The sequence below is a fragment of the Lynx canadensis genome, chromosome B4 (genome assembly GCF_007474595.2).
Source record: "Lynx canadensis isolate LIC74 chromosome B4, mLynCan4.pri.v2, whole genome shotgun sequence".
In the NCBI taxonomy this organism is placed as follows: Eukaryota; Metazoa; Chordata; class Mammalia; order Carnivora; family Felidae; genus Lynx; species Lynx canadensis.
In genome coordinates this window covers 74,554,590-74,572,699 of record NC_044309.1, presented here as the reverse complement: position 1 = coordinate 74,572,699, position 18,110 = coordinate 74,554,590, and the positions used below count along the sequence as shown (strand labels likewise).

Below are 18,110 nucleotides of genomic sequence, written 5' to 3'. Positions count from 1 at the left end.
TACGCAGTTGGTAAGTGGAGAAGCCAGGATTTAAATCCAGATGTTTGGACTCCAAGGTCTGTATTTTTTTTAATTTAATTTTTTTTTTTTCAACGTTTATTTATTTTTGGGACAGAGAGAGACAGAGCATGAACGGGGAAGGGGCAGAGAGAGAGGGAGACACAGAGTCGGAAACAGGCTCCAGGCTCTGAGCCATCAGCCCAGAGCCTGACGCGGGGCTCGAACTCACGGACCGCGAGATCGTGACCTGGCTGAAGTCGGACGCTCAACCGACTGCGCCACCCAGGCGCCCCTCCAAGGTCTGTATTTTTAAAGGGACCTTACATTAAAAGGAATTAACATTCTTAAAGTTTTTGGTACCTATTGCCAAACTGCTTTCCAACCAAGAATGGAGTACAATTTCACCAGCACTGATGTTATAATTAAAATTTTTTAATTTATGGATCAGAAATGGTAGCTGATTGTTTTAAAACTGTTGTTTGATTACTAATAAGTTTGAATGCTTTTGGATGGTTTTTCCACTTCTGAGTTACGAGTTCTTATTCTTTTATTTTTCTCTCTTTTTTCTCTTTCTCTAGACTTATCATGATGCTTTATTCTTTTTACCTCTTGACATTAGGTGTTTTGGATGGGCTTTTTACATAATAAATTTAATATATTGTTGCCCCTTGTATTTGCGTTCTTTTTGAATCAGTTATTTGTTAAAAATACATAAGGTAGTTTTTTGTTGTTGTTGTTGTACCAAAGTTTCCCATTTGATGTAAAAATCTATCAAATCTATCTTTCTCTTCATGATTTCTTGTATGACTGAGAGAAAGACCTCAAGCACAAATTCCTTAAGTGGTCAAATAGACATTGCAATGGCATGACAATGGCGTGTCTTGGGACTGACCTTCCAGTCCCACTAGCCTGGAACAGAGACCAGCACTAAACTCGAGAACAGGCACAGTGCAGCAAGACCTTCTGATTGTTCTTCCCTGGGAAGCAGAATCTAGATTTTTATGTGAGGTATCCTTTACAGAAGACTGTAGTTTAATAAAACACATCTCTGTAGGCCAGAGGGGTGATGATTTATCACCTATGGTTCAGAAGTTCTCCTTCATTCAAAATTCAATACTATTTTCTTCCAGTTTTTCTGTGAGTTTTTGAAATATATGCAAAATTTTATACAATTGTAATTAGGTTGTGGTGTGAAGTGTCTAGTTGCTTTCTTAAACTAAAGCATTAATATATATTTCTTTTCTCTTGTCCTCAAGTTTCTCTTTCTCTTTTGGAAAGCAGAAGAATCAATGAAATAATGAAATATTAAATGTTATGATGGTGATTTCTCTAACTGTAAAAGAATAATTGTTACTTTTTTCTGTATGATGGACTTATACTGAATACTCTCATTTCCTGACTAATAGAATATAATATGTTCGTTGGAAATTAAGGCAGAAAGGTCCATATATAAATTAGAATTTAAAACTCCTTGAAATGTTCAAAAGAAAGCTAAATAGAAAGGGAGAAGCACACAAAGTAATGCAACATTTTCAAAGAGGATTGAAATAATATAATCATATATTAAATATTGTAAATTTGGTAAATATGAATTTAAAACAGATTTCAGTTAGTGGGTTACATAATTAGAAAGTGATCAACAAAATTACACTGTTTAAATATTCATTTCCTTGTTCAAAAATCATTAATCAAAAGTTTACTCTATGTTGGAGAACAGGTAGATACTTTTGTTCCACAACTATCACCTTGTAGTTATGTTTTCCCTCACTATTTTGGCCCTGAAGTTGATTCTATGTTAATGAATAGAAACATTTAAATTGGAATTATACCAACACCAAATCCATATAAATTCTTGATATGAAAGTACTCTTAATAATTCTATTAACCCAAATTAATTCCTTAACCAACTTTCTAGTATAGAACTTAAGATATTTCCAATTTCTGTCAATACTAAATCATTTTCACCCAAACTAATTCCTTTCTGTTTAATATACCAACACAGTTCTGTTATCAGCCTTCATACAAATCAAGTTTACATAATAGCTTCTGCTACCGTGGGTTTTCTTTTGCGGACATATTTTTTCCTGTTCCATTTTCCCAGGTCAAAATTTGTAGATCTAAATCTTAGCATATCCAGTTTTACCTATGTTCAGTTCTATTTTTGTATGGATTATTTCTATCAATTATATTTAGTATTTATTTCTTAGCTAATCCATTATATAGTTGTTAAATATTTCAGTATTGGTCTCTTCCTGAGAATTGATCTAATTTAATTTAATTCTTCTGATTATTTTGGGGGCCTTGTTTAAACTTTATACAGCTCAAAGAGCAAATAGTGTTGCGTCATGACAGACGGTAGCTACACCTGTGATAAACATAGCGCAGCATGTAGAGGTGTTGAATCACTATGTTGTATACCTGAAACTAACGTAACATCGTGTGTCAACTATACTCAAAAAGAAAAAGAGCAAATAATGGAATTTTAAAAAGCTACTTCTAAAAAAATTAAGCTATTTTCAGTAAAAGAAAGCTGGGGGGAATGATAGGCTATTGGGGAAGGCTTTGTTGAGGAGGTGGCATATGATCTGCGTCACAAAAAAATAAGAAAGAATTCACCAGGTGCCAATAGAGGTAAAGGGCATTACACACCAAACAACCAGCATGTGTGAAAGCATGGAGGCAAGTAGGAGTGGAGTGTGTACATAGTAGGCACCAAGTGATGAGTGAATGAACAGATGGGTGGGTTTATGTACAGTAAATAGTAACTGGAGTGTAGGGTGCATAAAGGGAGTGGAGGAGGTTAAAATGAGAGAATGAAAGGCTAATTGGATATGGAGATGAGTGAGGAAGAAGCAGAAGAGGTCACCCAGTCTCCTACTTAAATGAGTGGATGTGTCTTGATGCTGTTAAACAAGAAAGCAAACAGAAGGAAGTGAAGGCTCCAGTCCACTCTTTGCTTTTGGACCATTTTGAGCTGAAACAAGACCCGATGCACTGGAATCTGTCCTATTTCCAAAGACCACCAAAAAGACTTTTTATCACTCCTTAGTCACTATGATGCTTTCAAATCCCTCATTAAAATCAGTAAAGTATTCCTTTTCTCTAATTTAATACTCTTGTTGCACTTACCTTCATTCCTATAGCTCTGTCTTGTGAGAGGTGGAGAACATTTGGTTGCATATTTGAATAGGGATATTTCCCAGATTGTTCTTTCTTAACATCTTAAATGTCTCTTTCCAGTGTTCTTCTGATTCATTCCCCTCCTTGGCATGTAATTGTTTGTTTCAGGGATGATCTGATCAGCCCATCAGCTAAAGGCATTATACACATTGAATTTTTAAAAATCAAAATGTGCTTATTTAGTTCTTATTATACTTTCCTCTGTGTCTCCAATCAATTTTTTCTTTAGTTGTTTCTTTTCTTATTTCTGGAAACTTTAAAGGTAATAAAGAAATAAGGATAGCATAGCATGGTAAAAGGTCTCATGAATATTCAGCTTGACGGAAAAGGTTAATGAATGTATTCAAACTTCAAAGGGACTTTCCCCCCACTCACAATAAGTTGTTCTTTACCATGATTAAATTCAAAGAATGAGGAATGTAACTACAAGGAAAGGAGGGTTATAACATATGTGTGTGTGTATTCCTGAATAAATGAGGCATTCATTAATGGTATAACCTGAAAGAGGTAGTAAAACCTCTGCCTGAGGCAACTTGGTGTGGTGGAAAAGGTATTCTAAGGACTTTAAAGCCGTAGTTTCCCATTGCTTTCATTTAATAGCTATATAATCTTGAGCAGATTACTTTAGCTCTCTGAGCCTCAGTTTCCTGATCTGTAAAATGGAGGTAGCATCTACTTCACAGGATTTTTGTAAGAGTTAAATGGGATAATATATGTGAATGTGCTTTTGTAAACTATAAATTACTATAAATGAGTAAAGAAGTTTTATCTGAATAGACATTCATTTGGAATGATTTGAGAGGTTATATATGAGGGATTATGTAAACTTTTAGGGGCACCATCTTTTCCAGAGAGGATTCCAACATCAGATGTTCTTCCTGGGCTAGCTCATCCTCGGAGTCCACGAGACTGTTTTTTTTACCTGTTGCAGTGATTTGGTGACAAAAAGGCCATTTCCGCCTCATAGAGTGAGGTAAGACACAATTTCCAAAAGATTGTCCCATTTTATGTATGTATGATAATATATGTAACCAGTGCCTGAGGGGTATTTATTTGTAGAGTGAAGATGAACAGTGGGGTCAAAGTGTTTCCTGTAACATTATTCCCTCCTGATGGGAGAAATTTAGGTAGAAATTCTGGCCTCCCTATAAGTTGAGGCAGAAACATAGGAGAAATTCACCCCAATCCTAGAAATATCTTCTACAAATAGTGATAATTTTGCCCTTTCCTTTTTTCATTCCAGTGGTGTACTAGAGCCAGTTAGTACCAGCTCTCAAGGGTCAATTATTAAATTTTCAGGAATTTTAAGAACTTGTTAAACAGAGCTTTTATAAACAAATTATATAAACTTAAAACCAAATAAGTTATATTAAAAAACAAAGGTAATACTAAAATTCATCACTTCCTAAGTTTTTTCATTTATATTTTACTAATATCTATGTTCTCAAGGTTATTTACATCTATTGTATCTATATGGTTGTAAAAATTATATGATAGTAACCTAAGGTGTATCCATTCCTAAAACATGTTTAGTGGTTTCAATCATTTCTAGCTTGAAATAGTCATGGTGGGAGGATTTACACTTTGGAAATTGGCAAATGCTATAGATCAGAACCCCTCCCAGAGCCATCTGTTAAACACTTACCAACACCCCACTCCTTTAATTCATTTGTCATATGCTTTGGCTGGTTACTTGTAGGGCATTCAAACCCCTGTAGGTTTGGGGGTAGTTGACAGTGAAGCTTTGGAATCAGACTTCCCAGATTTGAATCCATGCTTCACTATTTACTGTGTGATGTTGGGCAAATTACTGATCTTTTCTGTGAACTTAGAAGAAAGATTACCTACCCCATGCATGATTTTGAAGTTAGAGCACTTATTACCTAAAACGCATGTAGAACAAACAATACCTAACACTTAATATATACATAATTATTTTAATTTAGATAAATTTTTTATTTCAAGTTTTTATTTAAATTCTAGTTAGTTAACATATATGGTAAAATTGGCTTCAGATGTGGAATTTTGTATTTCATCACTTACATATAACACCCAAGTGCTCATCACAAGTGCCCTTTTTAAATTATGCCATGAAGCCTCTTTCTAGTCCTATTTTACTAAGGATTTTTAAAATCAGGTATCACTGCTGAATTTTATCAAATGTTTTTACATCTCATTGACTAGACACTTTTGATCTTTGACATATTAATATGGTGAGTTTTATTAGTAGAATTCTTCATATAAGAAAAACCTTAAATCCCTGGAATAAATTTCAGTTAGTCATGGTGCACTGTTCTTTGAACACACTAGTGAATTCCATTTGCTAATAATTTGTTTTGCCTATTTCCTTATTAATATAAATTATCTTGGTCAAAATTTTCTTTTGTGTACTTTTTAGGTTTTGGTATCAGTGGTTTTATGACTTTCTAAAAGTAATCAGGAAGCTTTTATTTTTTCTGTTCTTGTAAACAGATTTGGTAGCCTTCAAAAATATCTGATTGCCGCAATATTAGAAAGAACTCACCTAAGGAACTATCAGAGCCTGGCACTATTTTGTCATAGCTCTTTGTCTTCTCTATTTTAATAATTCTCAAATTTGGCTGCACATTGGACTTACTGGGGAACTTTTAAAAATATTGATGACTTTGGGGCGCCTGGGTGGCGCAGTCGGTTAAGCGTCCGACTTCAGCCAGGTCACGATCTTGCGGTCTGTGAGTTCGAGCCCGGCGTCGGGCTCTGGGCTGATGGCTTAGAGCCTGGAGCCTACTTCCGATTCTGTGTCTCCCTCTCTCTCTGCCCCTCCCCCGTTCATGCTCTGTCTCTCTCTGTCCCAAAAATAAATAAAAAATGTTGAAAAAAAAATTTTTTTTTAAAAATATTGATGACTGAGCCCTCTCAATACATTCTGTTTTAATTGGTCTGATATGCAGCTAGGGCATGGGGACATTTTATTTTATTTATTTATTTTAATTCCAGCATCATTAACATACAGCATTACATTAGTTTAAGGTGTATAATATAGTGATTCAAAAGTTCTATACATTACTCAGTTCTCATCATGATAGTGTATTCTTAATCTCCTTCACCTAATTCACTCATTCACCCATCTACCTCCTCTCTGGTAACCATCACTTTGTTCTCTATATTTAAGAGTCTGCTTTTTCGTCTCTTTTTTCTTTGTTTTGTTTCTTCAATTCCACATATGAGTGAAACCATAGGTATTTGTCTTTGTCTGACTGACTTATTTCACTTAGCATTATACCCTCTAGATCCATCTATGTTGTTGCAAATGGCAATATTTCATTCTTTATATGGCTGAATAATATTAATTGTACATATATGCCACATATATACAATCTATACCACATATTTTTTTAAAGTTTAATTTTAATTCCAGTATAGTTAACATACAGTGTTATATTAGTCTTATGTGTACAATATAGTGATTCAACAACTCTATACATTACTTGGTGCTCATCATGATAAGTGTGCTCTTTAATCCCCATCACCTAATCCACCCATCTCTCCACCCACCTCCCATCTGGTAACCATCAGTTCATTCTCTATAGTTAAGAGTCTGTTTCCTGTCTTCTCTCTCTCTCTCTCTCTCTCTCTCTCTCTCTCTCCCTTTGTTCATTTGTTTTGTTTTTAAATTCCACATATGAGTGAAATCATTGGTATTTGTCTTTCTGTGACTTATTTCACTTAGCATAATACATTCTAGCTCCCTCCACATTGTTGCAAATGGCAAGATTTCATTCTTTTTGATTGCTGAGTAAATATGCCTCTGTGTGTGTGTGTGTGTGTGTGTGTGTGTGTGTTTGTGTGTGTGTATCCCACATCTTCATTTTTTAAATTATTTTTAAAGTTTATTTATTTGAGAGACAAAGAGAGCATGAGTGGGGTAGGGGCAGAGATAGAGGGAGAGAGAGAATCCAAGCAGGCTTTGCACTGTTAGTTCAGAGCCCAATGTGGGGCTTGAACTCACAAACCATGAGATCATGACTTGAGCCAAAATCAAGAGTTGGATGCTCAACCACCTGAGCCACCCAGGTACCCCCACATCTTCTTTATCCATTCATCAGTTGATGGCGATTTGGTCTCTTTCCATAATTTGACTAGTGTTGATAATGCTGCTGTAAACATAGGGGTGCATGTGCCCCTTTGAATCTGTATTTTTGTATCCTTTAGGTAAATACCTAGTAGTGCAATTGCTAGGTCATAAGACACTACTATTTTTAATTTTTTGAAGAGCCTCCATACTATTTCCAGAGTGGTTGCACCAGTTTGTATTCCCACCAATAGTGCAAGAGGGATCCTTTTTCTCCACAACCTTGTCAACACTTGTTACTTCTTGTGTTTTTGATTTTAGCCATTCTGACAGGTGTGAGGTGATATCTCAGTGTGATTTTGAATTGCATTTCCTTGATGATGAATGATGTTGAGCATCTTTTCATGTGTCTGTTGGCCATCTGTATGTCTTCTTTGGAGAAATGTCTGTTCATGTCTTTTGCCATGGGAACATTTAAAAACTCTTCAAGTTGGGGCACCTGGGTGGCTCCGTCAGTTAATCGTCCAACTCTTGATTTCGGCTCAGGTCATGATCTCACAGTTCGTGAGTTTGAGCCCTGCATTGGGCTCTGAGCTGACAGTGTAGAGCCTGCTTGGGATTCTCTCTCTCTCTCTCTCTCTCTCTCTCTCTCTCTCTCTCTCAAAAAATAAATAAATAAACTAAAAAACAAAACAAAACCAAAAAACCCCACAAAAATCTTATAAAACCTCAAGTGACTATAATGTGAAGCTAAGGTTTAGAACAACTGCATTTCATTCCTTTCACTCAGAATATTAGCTTATCTTGATTTCTATCTTTTCTTTAATGAGTTTTAGTGATTTATATTTACCTAGAAAATTATCTTTTCCTCCAGTACATATTTCCCCCTCTGGTCTTCCTTAAGTTAATTTTGTTTATCTGCTTCTAACCTCTACATCAATTTTATCTTGTCTTATTTCATTTATGTTTATTCCTTTTTGTTAAATAATAAAACTATTTCAGGCTATTAACTTTCTCTAACAAAAATCTGTGTATAGTACTTATTAATATATGCTACTTTTATTATCAGTACTTTTTAGATAATTTGTAATTACTGTTTGATTTCCTTTTTTGATCTAAGGATTGTTTTCAAAGGGCTTTTTTTCCCTCCATTTTCAAGTAGCTGGGGTTATTTTCATAATCATGTCTAGTTTTATTATTGTCACAGAACCACTTCTGAATTACTTGGCCAATGCTTCTAAAACATCTGCTTGATATTTTTTAAAATTTTTATTATTGAAGTTCATCTGCTTTATATTAATTGAACACGTGTAATGCCAGGCACTTAAAAAAGGAAAAGCAACTGATTAAATGAGTTTAATAAAAAGAAAAAGAAGTGGCACCAGCTGCCCTTCCATCCAGGCAAATTGGTCTCCTAGTTTTGGCCTTCTTGGGAAGGAAGTCCTTGAGACTTGATGCACCAGAAACCCAGATGTGTACTCAGGACTGAGGCCTTCTTCATTGCTTCCCTTACACACCCTTGTTTATCAGAAGCAAGTCTACTCTAAAGTCATTACATTAAGCAGGATCAGCAAACATTTTCTGTAAAGGGCCAAATAGTGAAATATTTTAGGCTTTGTGTGTCGGGTTACTAATATTGCATGAAACATATTTATGATAAAAAGTATTCATTTTTTGTCTGAAGAACACATTTAATGAATCATTTTACATTTTTATTTGCTAAATCCGACAACCGTATTTACAGGCTATTTGGTCTTGGCAACTACTCAGCCCTGCCATTGTAGTGTGAAAACAATTATAAACAATGCATAAGTAAATGGGAGTGGCTAAGTTCCAATTAAACTTTGTTTATAAAAATAGGCAGTGGCCTATATTTAGCTTGGGGGCCATAATTTGTCCTGCCCTACATTAAACTGGTAGTTTTCAATGTTTAATGTGCATCAGAATCACATAGAGGTCTTGTTAAAATACTGGCTTCTGGACCCCATCCCTGAGTTTGATTCAGTGGCTGAGGTAAGGCCCAACTGTTTGCATTTCTATCAAGTTCTCAGTTAACACTGCTGGGGGTGATGGCCTTTGGAGCACACTTTGAGTACCACTGCATTATAAGAAATGCCTGTTGCCTTTTTATTCCTAAAATCCACTCAGAGGAACATAGGCCTATTTATTGTTATTTATTCAAAAATCTCACCAATGTTGTAAGACAAAAAATTTAAGTGCTACAATTGAAATATTCTCAAGGCCAGATCTTCCTGATCAGCAATGCTTCCCTCGCACAAACGGTACCTTTGGGCTAATTATAAAAAGTCACTCTCTGTCAGGCAAGAACTAGAGGAAAAGGCACCACTTCTCTTGAACTCACACCTCACCAGGGTGCACAGCTTGATAAGTTGAGCACAGGCTAGATTACATAGGCTGGATTTCAGCATTCACTCTTCCCTTCAGGAGCCTTTGTGCAGTGCACAAATGGGACAATGCTCCTGCAGCCTTGCTAATCAGAAGAGTGTTATTTACAATTTATTTATCAAAGAAACACATTTGAAATGTAAAATTTCCAGTAAGAGTTTACTAATTTTCTTGAAGTAAAACAAAAACAAAAACCTCAGCAAACAATATTCTCTTTTATCCACTTGGATTTGACAGACTTTTTTTCAGCTTTAATGAGGTCTAATTGACAAAATTATAAGATATTTAAAGTATACAATGGGATGATACGCAATATTGGTAAGCAAAATCCCATAAACAAGCTGACCAGCCACTGTGCTCTTTTTCTCCCTCAAGAGAAGAAAATAAACACAATTTTAAGAAATCCCCTCTATACAGAAATTTAAGAATATTAATGCCCAGTGTTAGCATAGTGAACATAGTCTGCACTCTTTGGGATCTTTGGAATTCATTTAAGGTTTCTTTGTACTCTAATATAACAACAGTATTTTACAAATGTTCCATGACCTTTCAAAAAGATACATTCCCTGTATGGAGGCAAGAGAGTTTGAAATATATTTGCTTATAAATGTATGCTTTTTTGTTAATATTATGCATATATTATATGGATTCTCTATATTCTTACTTATCCCCTGGATCTAATGACTTAGGATATAGTATAATACCCATTAGGTCAGGGAGAAAGGTCTCATTAATGATTTTATATCCCTGGCACTTAGCACAATATGTGAAACATAGTAGACATTCACTTATTAAATGAATAAATTATTTGGGGCTGCAAAATGGGTTGGAATGCAATTGTTCCCAACTGCCCATTCAAACAAAAGATGAATGTTTATCCTTTATACTTTCTCCCTATTGGAATCCTCCAACCTGGAATCAGTGCTGCATTTCTTCCTGAAGCTATACTTCTCTCCAACTTAAGTTTTGAAGGCAGGTTCTACTCAGACCTTATGTTGATCTTAAAAGCTTTTAAAATATAAACACACAAAACAAAATGATTGAAAAGGCATAAACTAAAATATTGATGTGGTTTCTCTCTAGGCGGTTGTTTTTATTTACTTAATTTTGCTTTTTTTTTGGTATTTTCTAGATGTTCTATAATGAACAGGCATTGCTTTTGTAGTTAAGAGCAGAAAGAAAATGTGCGATTAGAAATATCACTCATTTTTTTTCTCTGACATTTCTACTCTCTGGTTCTAGTTCTACTTATTGACAGCATACAGAAATAGAAAATTCACTCCTCTAGATGGAGATCCCATTAATATTTAAATGGACGTCTCAGATTTCTTGAGTCTTCTTTAAAGTTTCCTTCAAAGCTTTGTCATGTGGTTCCCAGATCTTTCACCATCTTGTTTGTCTCATGAACATAGCCCCATGGATATGGGTAGTTCCAGTGGATAACCATTTAAAATAGAGGTCCAAGAACTGGATACGATATTTTCAGATGCAGCCTGATTCACACAAGGTACAACAGAATCTCCCTTGGTTCATAATATGGTTCCACTATTACAGCCTACAATAGCACTAGCATTTTCAGTGCCCATGACAATATTGACTCACATAGAATGTACTAAAATTTCCGTCTTTTTCATTCCTTTGTCCCCTTTGTCTGTTTTTATACAACTAGGTAACATCCACACATAGCTGTCTCACCTGTGCTTTTCCTGTCTTCCCTCCTCAAGCAGGCCGCAGATGGTGGACCTAAGGAATGGGAGCACAGTGACAGAGTTTATCCTCGTGGGCTTCGAGCAGAGCTCCTCTTCCACTCGGGCATTGCTCTTTGCCCTCTTCCTAGCCCTCTACAGCCTTGCCATGGCCATGAATGGCCTCATCATCTTCATCACCTGGACAGACCCCAGACTCAACAGCCCCATGTACTTCTTCCTTGGCCATCTGTCCTTCCTGGATGTCTGCTTCATCACCACCACCATCCCACAGATGCTAATCCACCTGGTGGTCAAGAACCACACTGTCTCCTTTGCCTCCTGCTTGACCCAGATGTATCTGGTTTTTGGTGTAGGTGTGGCCGAGTGCATCCTCTTGGCTTTTATGGCCTATGACCGTTACGTTGCTATCTGCCACCCACTCAGCTATGCACAGATCATGAGCCGGCAGGTCTGTGTAAAGCTGGTGAGTACTGCCTGGTTCTTTGGGCTAATCAATGGCATTCTGCTTGATTATATGACATTTCGTGGTCCATTCTGTAGAGACAACCACATAGAAAACTTCTTCTGTGAGGCCCCCATAGTGATTGCCCTCTCTTGTGGAGACCCCCAGTTTAGCCTGAAAATGATCTTTGCCGATGCCATCGTGGTGCTGCTCAGCCCCATGGTGCTCATTGTTATCTCCTACGCCCGCATCCTGGCCTCCATCCTTGGCAGAACCTCTTCCTCAGGTCGGGGCAAGACCTTCTCTACTTGTGCCTCCCATCTGACTGTGGTCATCTTTTTCTATACCTCAGCCATGTTCTCTTACATGAATCCTCGCAGCACACACGGCCCTGACAAAGACAAGCCTTTCTCCCTTCTCTACACCATCATCACCCCCATGTGCAACCCCATCATCTATAGTTTTCGAAACAAGGAAATGAAGGGGGCCATGGTGAGGGCCCTTGGGAGGACCAGCCTGGCCCAGGCAGAATCTATCTAGTGGGAAGACTCCTGGAAGAGAAGTCCCCCCCCCCCACCACCCAAGTCTTGACAATTGGGCAACTCTCCAATGCTGAGAGCCTCCAGTAGAGAGCATTCATAGCTTTCTTTCTACTAGCATCAGTCCTGGAAGATCCTGTTGATGTCTAATGCTCATCTGTCTGATTTCACTTCCAGTATAGATTGATCTTTCCAAATTTCTCTTACTGATACATGTTCATGATTGGAGGGGCGAGTAAAATGAAATGGAAAAGTTTATTCCAAATTTGGGGGAAAGGTAGTAAGCTCTTCAAGAGAAAGACAGTAAGAGGATGACCATTCCATTCTTTGGAGCATTTCTTTCTAGGGCAAAGGCAATTAGCAGGAGCCCCAGCTTTGGGAAAAGAACAGACTGAGAGCCATGAGGGAAACAAAGGGATGTATATAAGTTTGGGAAAAAGCAATGGATGGGAGAAATGTGTTAAGGGGTATGTAATATTATCCCTATATGGTGGCTACAAAATTCTCCAAGAAAGTTCCCAGAAAAAGTAAGAACTGATGAATAGGATTGTATTACTCCTCCAAGGAAACAAGAGGAGGAGCTATATGCCAAATACATGTGAATTATTAATGGAGAGGTGGGAGGGCAGAAGCAAGAACAGGAAGTCTGAGGGGTGCATCCACATCCCCAGATTGTAAACTGGGAGTGGGAGCTATAGAATGAAATCTTGTAGGGTCAGGGAAGCTTCCAGTGACATCTGCATTTTATAAGAATATAAAAAGAGCACTTTAAGTTATTTGTGTATTTGTTCACTTTTGCTGGAAAAATTTTGTGCCCTGCCTGGACGCATGTTTTGCAATTTAAATATTTCCCTTTTGTTCTTGAAGATTTCTTCCTCTCTCTTGTTTTACTTATAATACACTACATTTCCAAGACTCTGCTCACACCTCTATCTCTTTCTTCCCTGCCCCTATTCAGTTACCTAAAGTCTAGAGCAGGAGTTCTCAGCAGGGATGATTACCTCCCCCAGGAGGTATTTGGCAATATCTGAAGACATTTTTTGGTTGTCATAACAGGAGGAGGCTGTGTGCAACTGGCACCTAGTATGTAGGGGTCAGGGGTGCTGCTGAACATCCTACAATACACAGAACAACCCGCATAATAAAGATTTATGCAACCCAAGAAATCAATAATGCTGAGGTTGAGTAACCCTGGTCAGGAGATAAAGTATTAAAAGGACAGAATGAGGCACATGATGAGAGGAATTGATATGGGAAAAAAAGAGGCAGGAGGAAACCAAGAATTTAGGACGCAGAATTTTGTCTACAAAGACACTTCTGGTTTACCATGGGCAGGATTTCTGCTGGCACTGCCACGGCAACAATCTATATAAGTAGATGTGATAAAACCTGCTCTAAAACCTCTGTGTTTATCCCTATCTGAGTCTACCCTTACTCCTCTACTTATCTCAAATTATAGGACTTTTCCTACTCAATCACATCCTTCTGCCTGCCACTAGCATGGACTCCTACTTAAATTCTGCCCATTTCCTCTGTTACTTCCATTCAAACTTCATCCATCCATCAGTGATCTTTCTCTTGTTCCCACCAATCTCACATTCTTGCCTAGCTCAATCCTATCATTCATTGCCTTTGCTCATTTGCATTATGATTCCTGCAAATGCCATTCAGTGCAACCCGTGAAAACCATGTGCCCTCTAATAGGAATACTTCCTAGAATGTCAACATTTTTCTCATTCACCTTATCAATCTCCCTCTTTCATCAATGTGTATATTTCCCTCACCCATATGCTCCTCTCATATAAAGGATCCACTCTTCCTTTTATGTATGATGGATATTTTCTTTTCCCCTATAGAACTAAATACATACCTTCTCCCTCTGATCTGTGTCCTGGCAGACAGACTTTTGTTTGCTGCCTCAATGGGTTTCGTTGCCTTCTACATCCTGTTGGGCTCAATTAATAAGAGTTACTTAGCAGGATAGAGGAAGGCAGGAGAATTAGTGAGTGAGGCTCTTTATTATTCTGCTTTTTCCCTGATGTCCCAGAATTACTGTCAGGTGTCCTTCTCCAAAATCTCCCTTTTCTGTCCCCATAAGGTGGTACGTGCTTTCTGCTCTCCAGAGCCTGGGATGCTTCAACATCCCTTTCTGATTCCCCTAATCCTGTTCACATCCTGGTAAGCCCCCTCATTAGTCCTGTTTAAGTATGCCAACCATTTCCGCCCAGAACACTGACTAACAAGTACCAGGCACATATTAGCAACCGTGAGTTGAAAATTTTTTCAAAATAGGCCATATACTAGTCAATAAAGCATATCTCAAAACATTTTAGATATGGAATCATACAGATCAAGTTCTCTGACCATGATACAGTTAAGTTAGAAATCAGTATCAAAAAGATAACTAGAAGGAAGCCCATATGGTTAGATATTAAGAAACACAACTCTAATTAACCTACATACCAAAGAATGAAGTATAAGTCTAGTCCAACGTGGAAAGAATAAAAAGCTTGGAAGTTGCTGCTCCCACACTCACCAATAAAAAAGGGTAAACAAACTGAAAGTCAGCAAGACTTCTTAGATCTATCAGAGAATTGAAGTCACAGGAAAAACCACCACCCCAAAAACTAGGAGACAAAGGAACACAGAAAGTTACAGCTTTCTGGGAGTAGAAGCTGCATCTTGAGCCTGGTCAGAACATTAAAGGGAAATGAACTATTACTAGAGACTGAGCATAGGCTAGCTTCAGAGATAAGAACTACTGAGGTCCTGCCCTCAGAGGAGCTCTCATAGTTTCATGAGTTTTACTTCCAGCAGCCCCATCGGTTTCTCATGATGAACATCAGGAAATAAACCCCCTGTGCTTCAGCAAGAGGAAGGGAAAAGTTAGCATTTTGAAATAAACCCAGAGAGCACTGTTCTCCCTAACAGTCTGCCCTCAAGGAAAACTATTTTGTGAGAACCTAACAAATCTGGGGGAGGATCCAAGAAAAAAAAGGAAAACTGAGAGGGACCTATGAAGGTTACAGCCCAGGGACAAAGGCTCATTAGGAGACTGAGACCTAATCATAAGACTATGGAATTCTTCCACTCCCCTGTACCTTGCTACCACATCAATAAGGCTGGAGAATTTCAAGGAGTACAGCTGAAAGAGCTGAATCCTCAGAACTTATTTATGAAGGAGCCTCTGGAGAAACAAAAAAAACAGCAAATGAGACAAAAACGAGGACACTAGAGGAAATTTTAACCTCTGACACCACAACTACAGCAAACATTAAACACTGCCTAATGCCTAACATAAAACTTCCCACTAAAGGCCTATTTACCTCAGTTCCTTTTACCCAATACCTCATGTCCAGCTTTCAACAAAAGAATTGATTATAATAAAAATTAGACAATTTTACAAATCCAAAACTTGTAATGAAACTATTTACAATTTTGTGGGATGTACCTAGAGCAATACTTCCTTCTATTAGGAAAAAAATAAGTGTTAAAAAGTAATAAATTAAGCTACCAACTTAATCACAGAATAATAGATTATGCAAGGAACATAGAAGGAATAAAAATGTATCATATAATTAATTCAAACAAATCTAAAGATTGATTAAATTGATTGAATAAATTAATAATTTCATAACTGTGGCATGACTGATCAAAAATAAACAGACTTAAACAATACTAAGAATTAAAGGGGAACGTAACTGCAGACTTTGCAGAATGAATTATAAGAGGCCTTCTGTTTCTGATATTGGTGGACCATGTAATTTGGACCAACTGTCTCACTAAAAACAGCAAAAGCTGGACATATATTTTAAACTATCCACTTGAAGGCACTAAAGCACTAAAAAAGCAGTGAAGAATTTGGGGGCTGACATCCAGGAACATTCAATCTGCATTTAAGCATGTTTAGAAACAACCAATAAAAGGATTAGTAAAGTGAGTGATATGTCATAAAGAAGATGAAAGAAAGAATAGATAGAGCAAATACATATTTGAAGAGAAAATAGCTGAAATTGTTCCAAAACTGGAAAAGACATCAATCTACAGATTAAAGAGGTCCTAAATACATCAAAAATACATTATTTATAAAAAGAAATACACACATGAGCACACCATTAGAACTTCTGAAAATGAGAGGCAAAGAGAAAAACTTAACAGCTACCTGAATAAAAAGACAGATTCCCTTCAAAAGAACCACAATTAGATTGACAGCTGTCTTCTTAACAATGAAAGTCAAAATATAAAATTTATTTTATATAAAACTGCATTATGGCAGGCTAGAGAAGGGCTGGAAGTCTAAGAAAGATAACACTCCAGCTAGCTGGAAAAGAACATACATCCACATTGTGAACTGCCTGTGGTGGCCATGTGGCAAGGAACTATGGGCAGCCTCTAGGAGTTTATAGCACTGTCTGACTGACACCAGCAAGGAGATAGGTACCTCAGTAGTACAACTGCAAAGGAATGGATTTTGCCGACAAACAGTGAGCTTGGGAGAGGACCCTAAGCCACAGATGAAATCACAACCTGGTGGCTCCTTAATTTCAGCCTGGTGTAACCCTGAGCAGAATACCCAGCTAACCATACCCAGACTCCTGACCCAAGGAAATTGTAAGATAATAAAATTGTGTTACCTTAAGTCCTTGAATTTGTGGTAATATGCTACATAGCAATTGAAAACTAACACAAGTTTTTAAAATTCTACTATAATACTATGGAAAAATTTATGACATTAAATCTGCTTCAATAAATAGAAAAGTTCTAGAAAAGATACTATTTTCCAGAAATGACTAAGGAAGAAATAGAAAACATGCACACATTTGTAATCATACAGTAAATCCGTAGTTTAAGATTATTTCCACAAAATTGAAGATGACATAAAGAAATGGAAAGACTTTCCATGCTCATGGATTGGAAGAAAAAATATTGTTAAAATGTGCATACTACCCAAAGCAATCTACACATTTAATGCAATCCCTATCAAAATACCAACAGCATTTTTCACAGAACTAGAACAAAAAATCATAAAATGTATATGGAACCACAAGAGATCCTGAATAGCCAAAGCAATCTTGAAAAAAAAAGCAAATCTGGAGGTATCACAATTCTAGACTTCAAGTTATACTACAAAGCAGTAATAATCAAAACACTGGAACTGGCACAAAACTGGAGACATAGATCAATAGAACAGATAGAAAATCTAGAAATAAACCCATAATTATATGCACAACTAATCTTTGACAAAGTAGGAACGAATATCCAATGGGGGAAAAAGCTCTTCAACAAATGGTGTTGGGAAAACTGGACAGCTACATGCAAAAGAATGAAACTGGGCCACTTTTTCTCACCATACACAAAAATAAATTCAAAATGGATTAAAGATCTAAATGTGAGACCTGAAACCATAAAAATTATGAAGAGAGCACAGACAGTCATTTCTCTGACATCAGCTATAAAAACATTTTTCCAGATATGTTTTCTGAGGCAAGGGAAATAAAAGCAAAAATAAACTATTTGGATTACATCAAAATAAAAAGCTTCTGCACAGTGAAGGAAACAATTGACAAAACTAAAAGGCACCCTACGGAATGGAAGAAGATATATGCAAATGACATAACCAATAAAGGGTTAGTAACAAAATATACAAAGAACTTATAAAACTCAACAACCCCAAAATGAATAATCCAATTAAAAATGGACAGAACACATGAATAAACATTTTTTCCAAGGAAGACATCCAGATGGGCAACAGACACATGAAAAGATGTTCAACATCACTCATC

At 37.0% G+C, this 18,110-nt stretch overlaps 1 protein-coding gene across 2 annotated transcripts in view; it reads left to right on the top strand.

The window, feature by feature from the left end:
* The window catches only part of LOC115518889 (olfactory receptor 10AD1-like), a 90,849-nt gene extending 77,295 nt beyond the window's left edge, over positions 1-13,554 (top strand). Inside the window, exons 3-4 of one of the 2 annotated variants that reach the window (XM_030322472.1) lie at positions 4,032-4,153; positions 11,365-13,554. In XM_030322472.1, coding sequence (XP_030178332.1) covers positions 11,372-12,328 — 957 coding nt within the window. In that variant the 5' untranslated portion in view covers positions 4,032-4,153; positions 11,365-11,371 and the 3' untranslated portion in view covers positions 12,329-13,554. Of the gene's footprint in view, positions 1-4,031; positions 4,154-11,361 lie in introns of both variants that reach the window. The other variant, XM_030322473.1, reaches the window with a different exon arrangement.
* Positions 13,555-18,110: the final 4,556 nt, after the last annotated feature.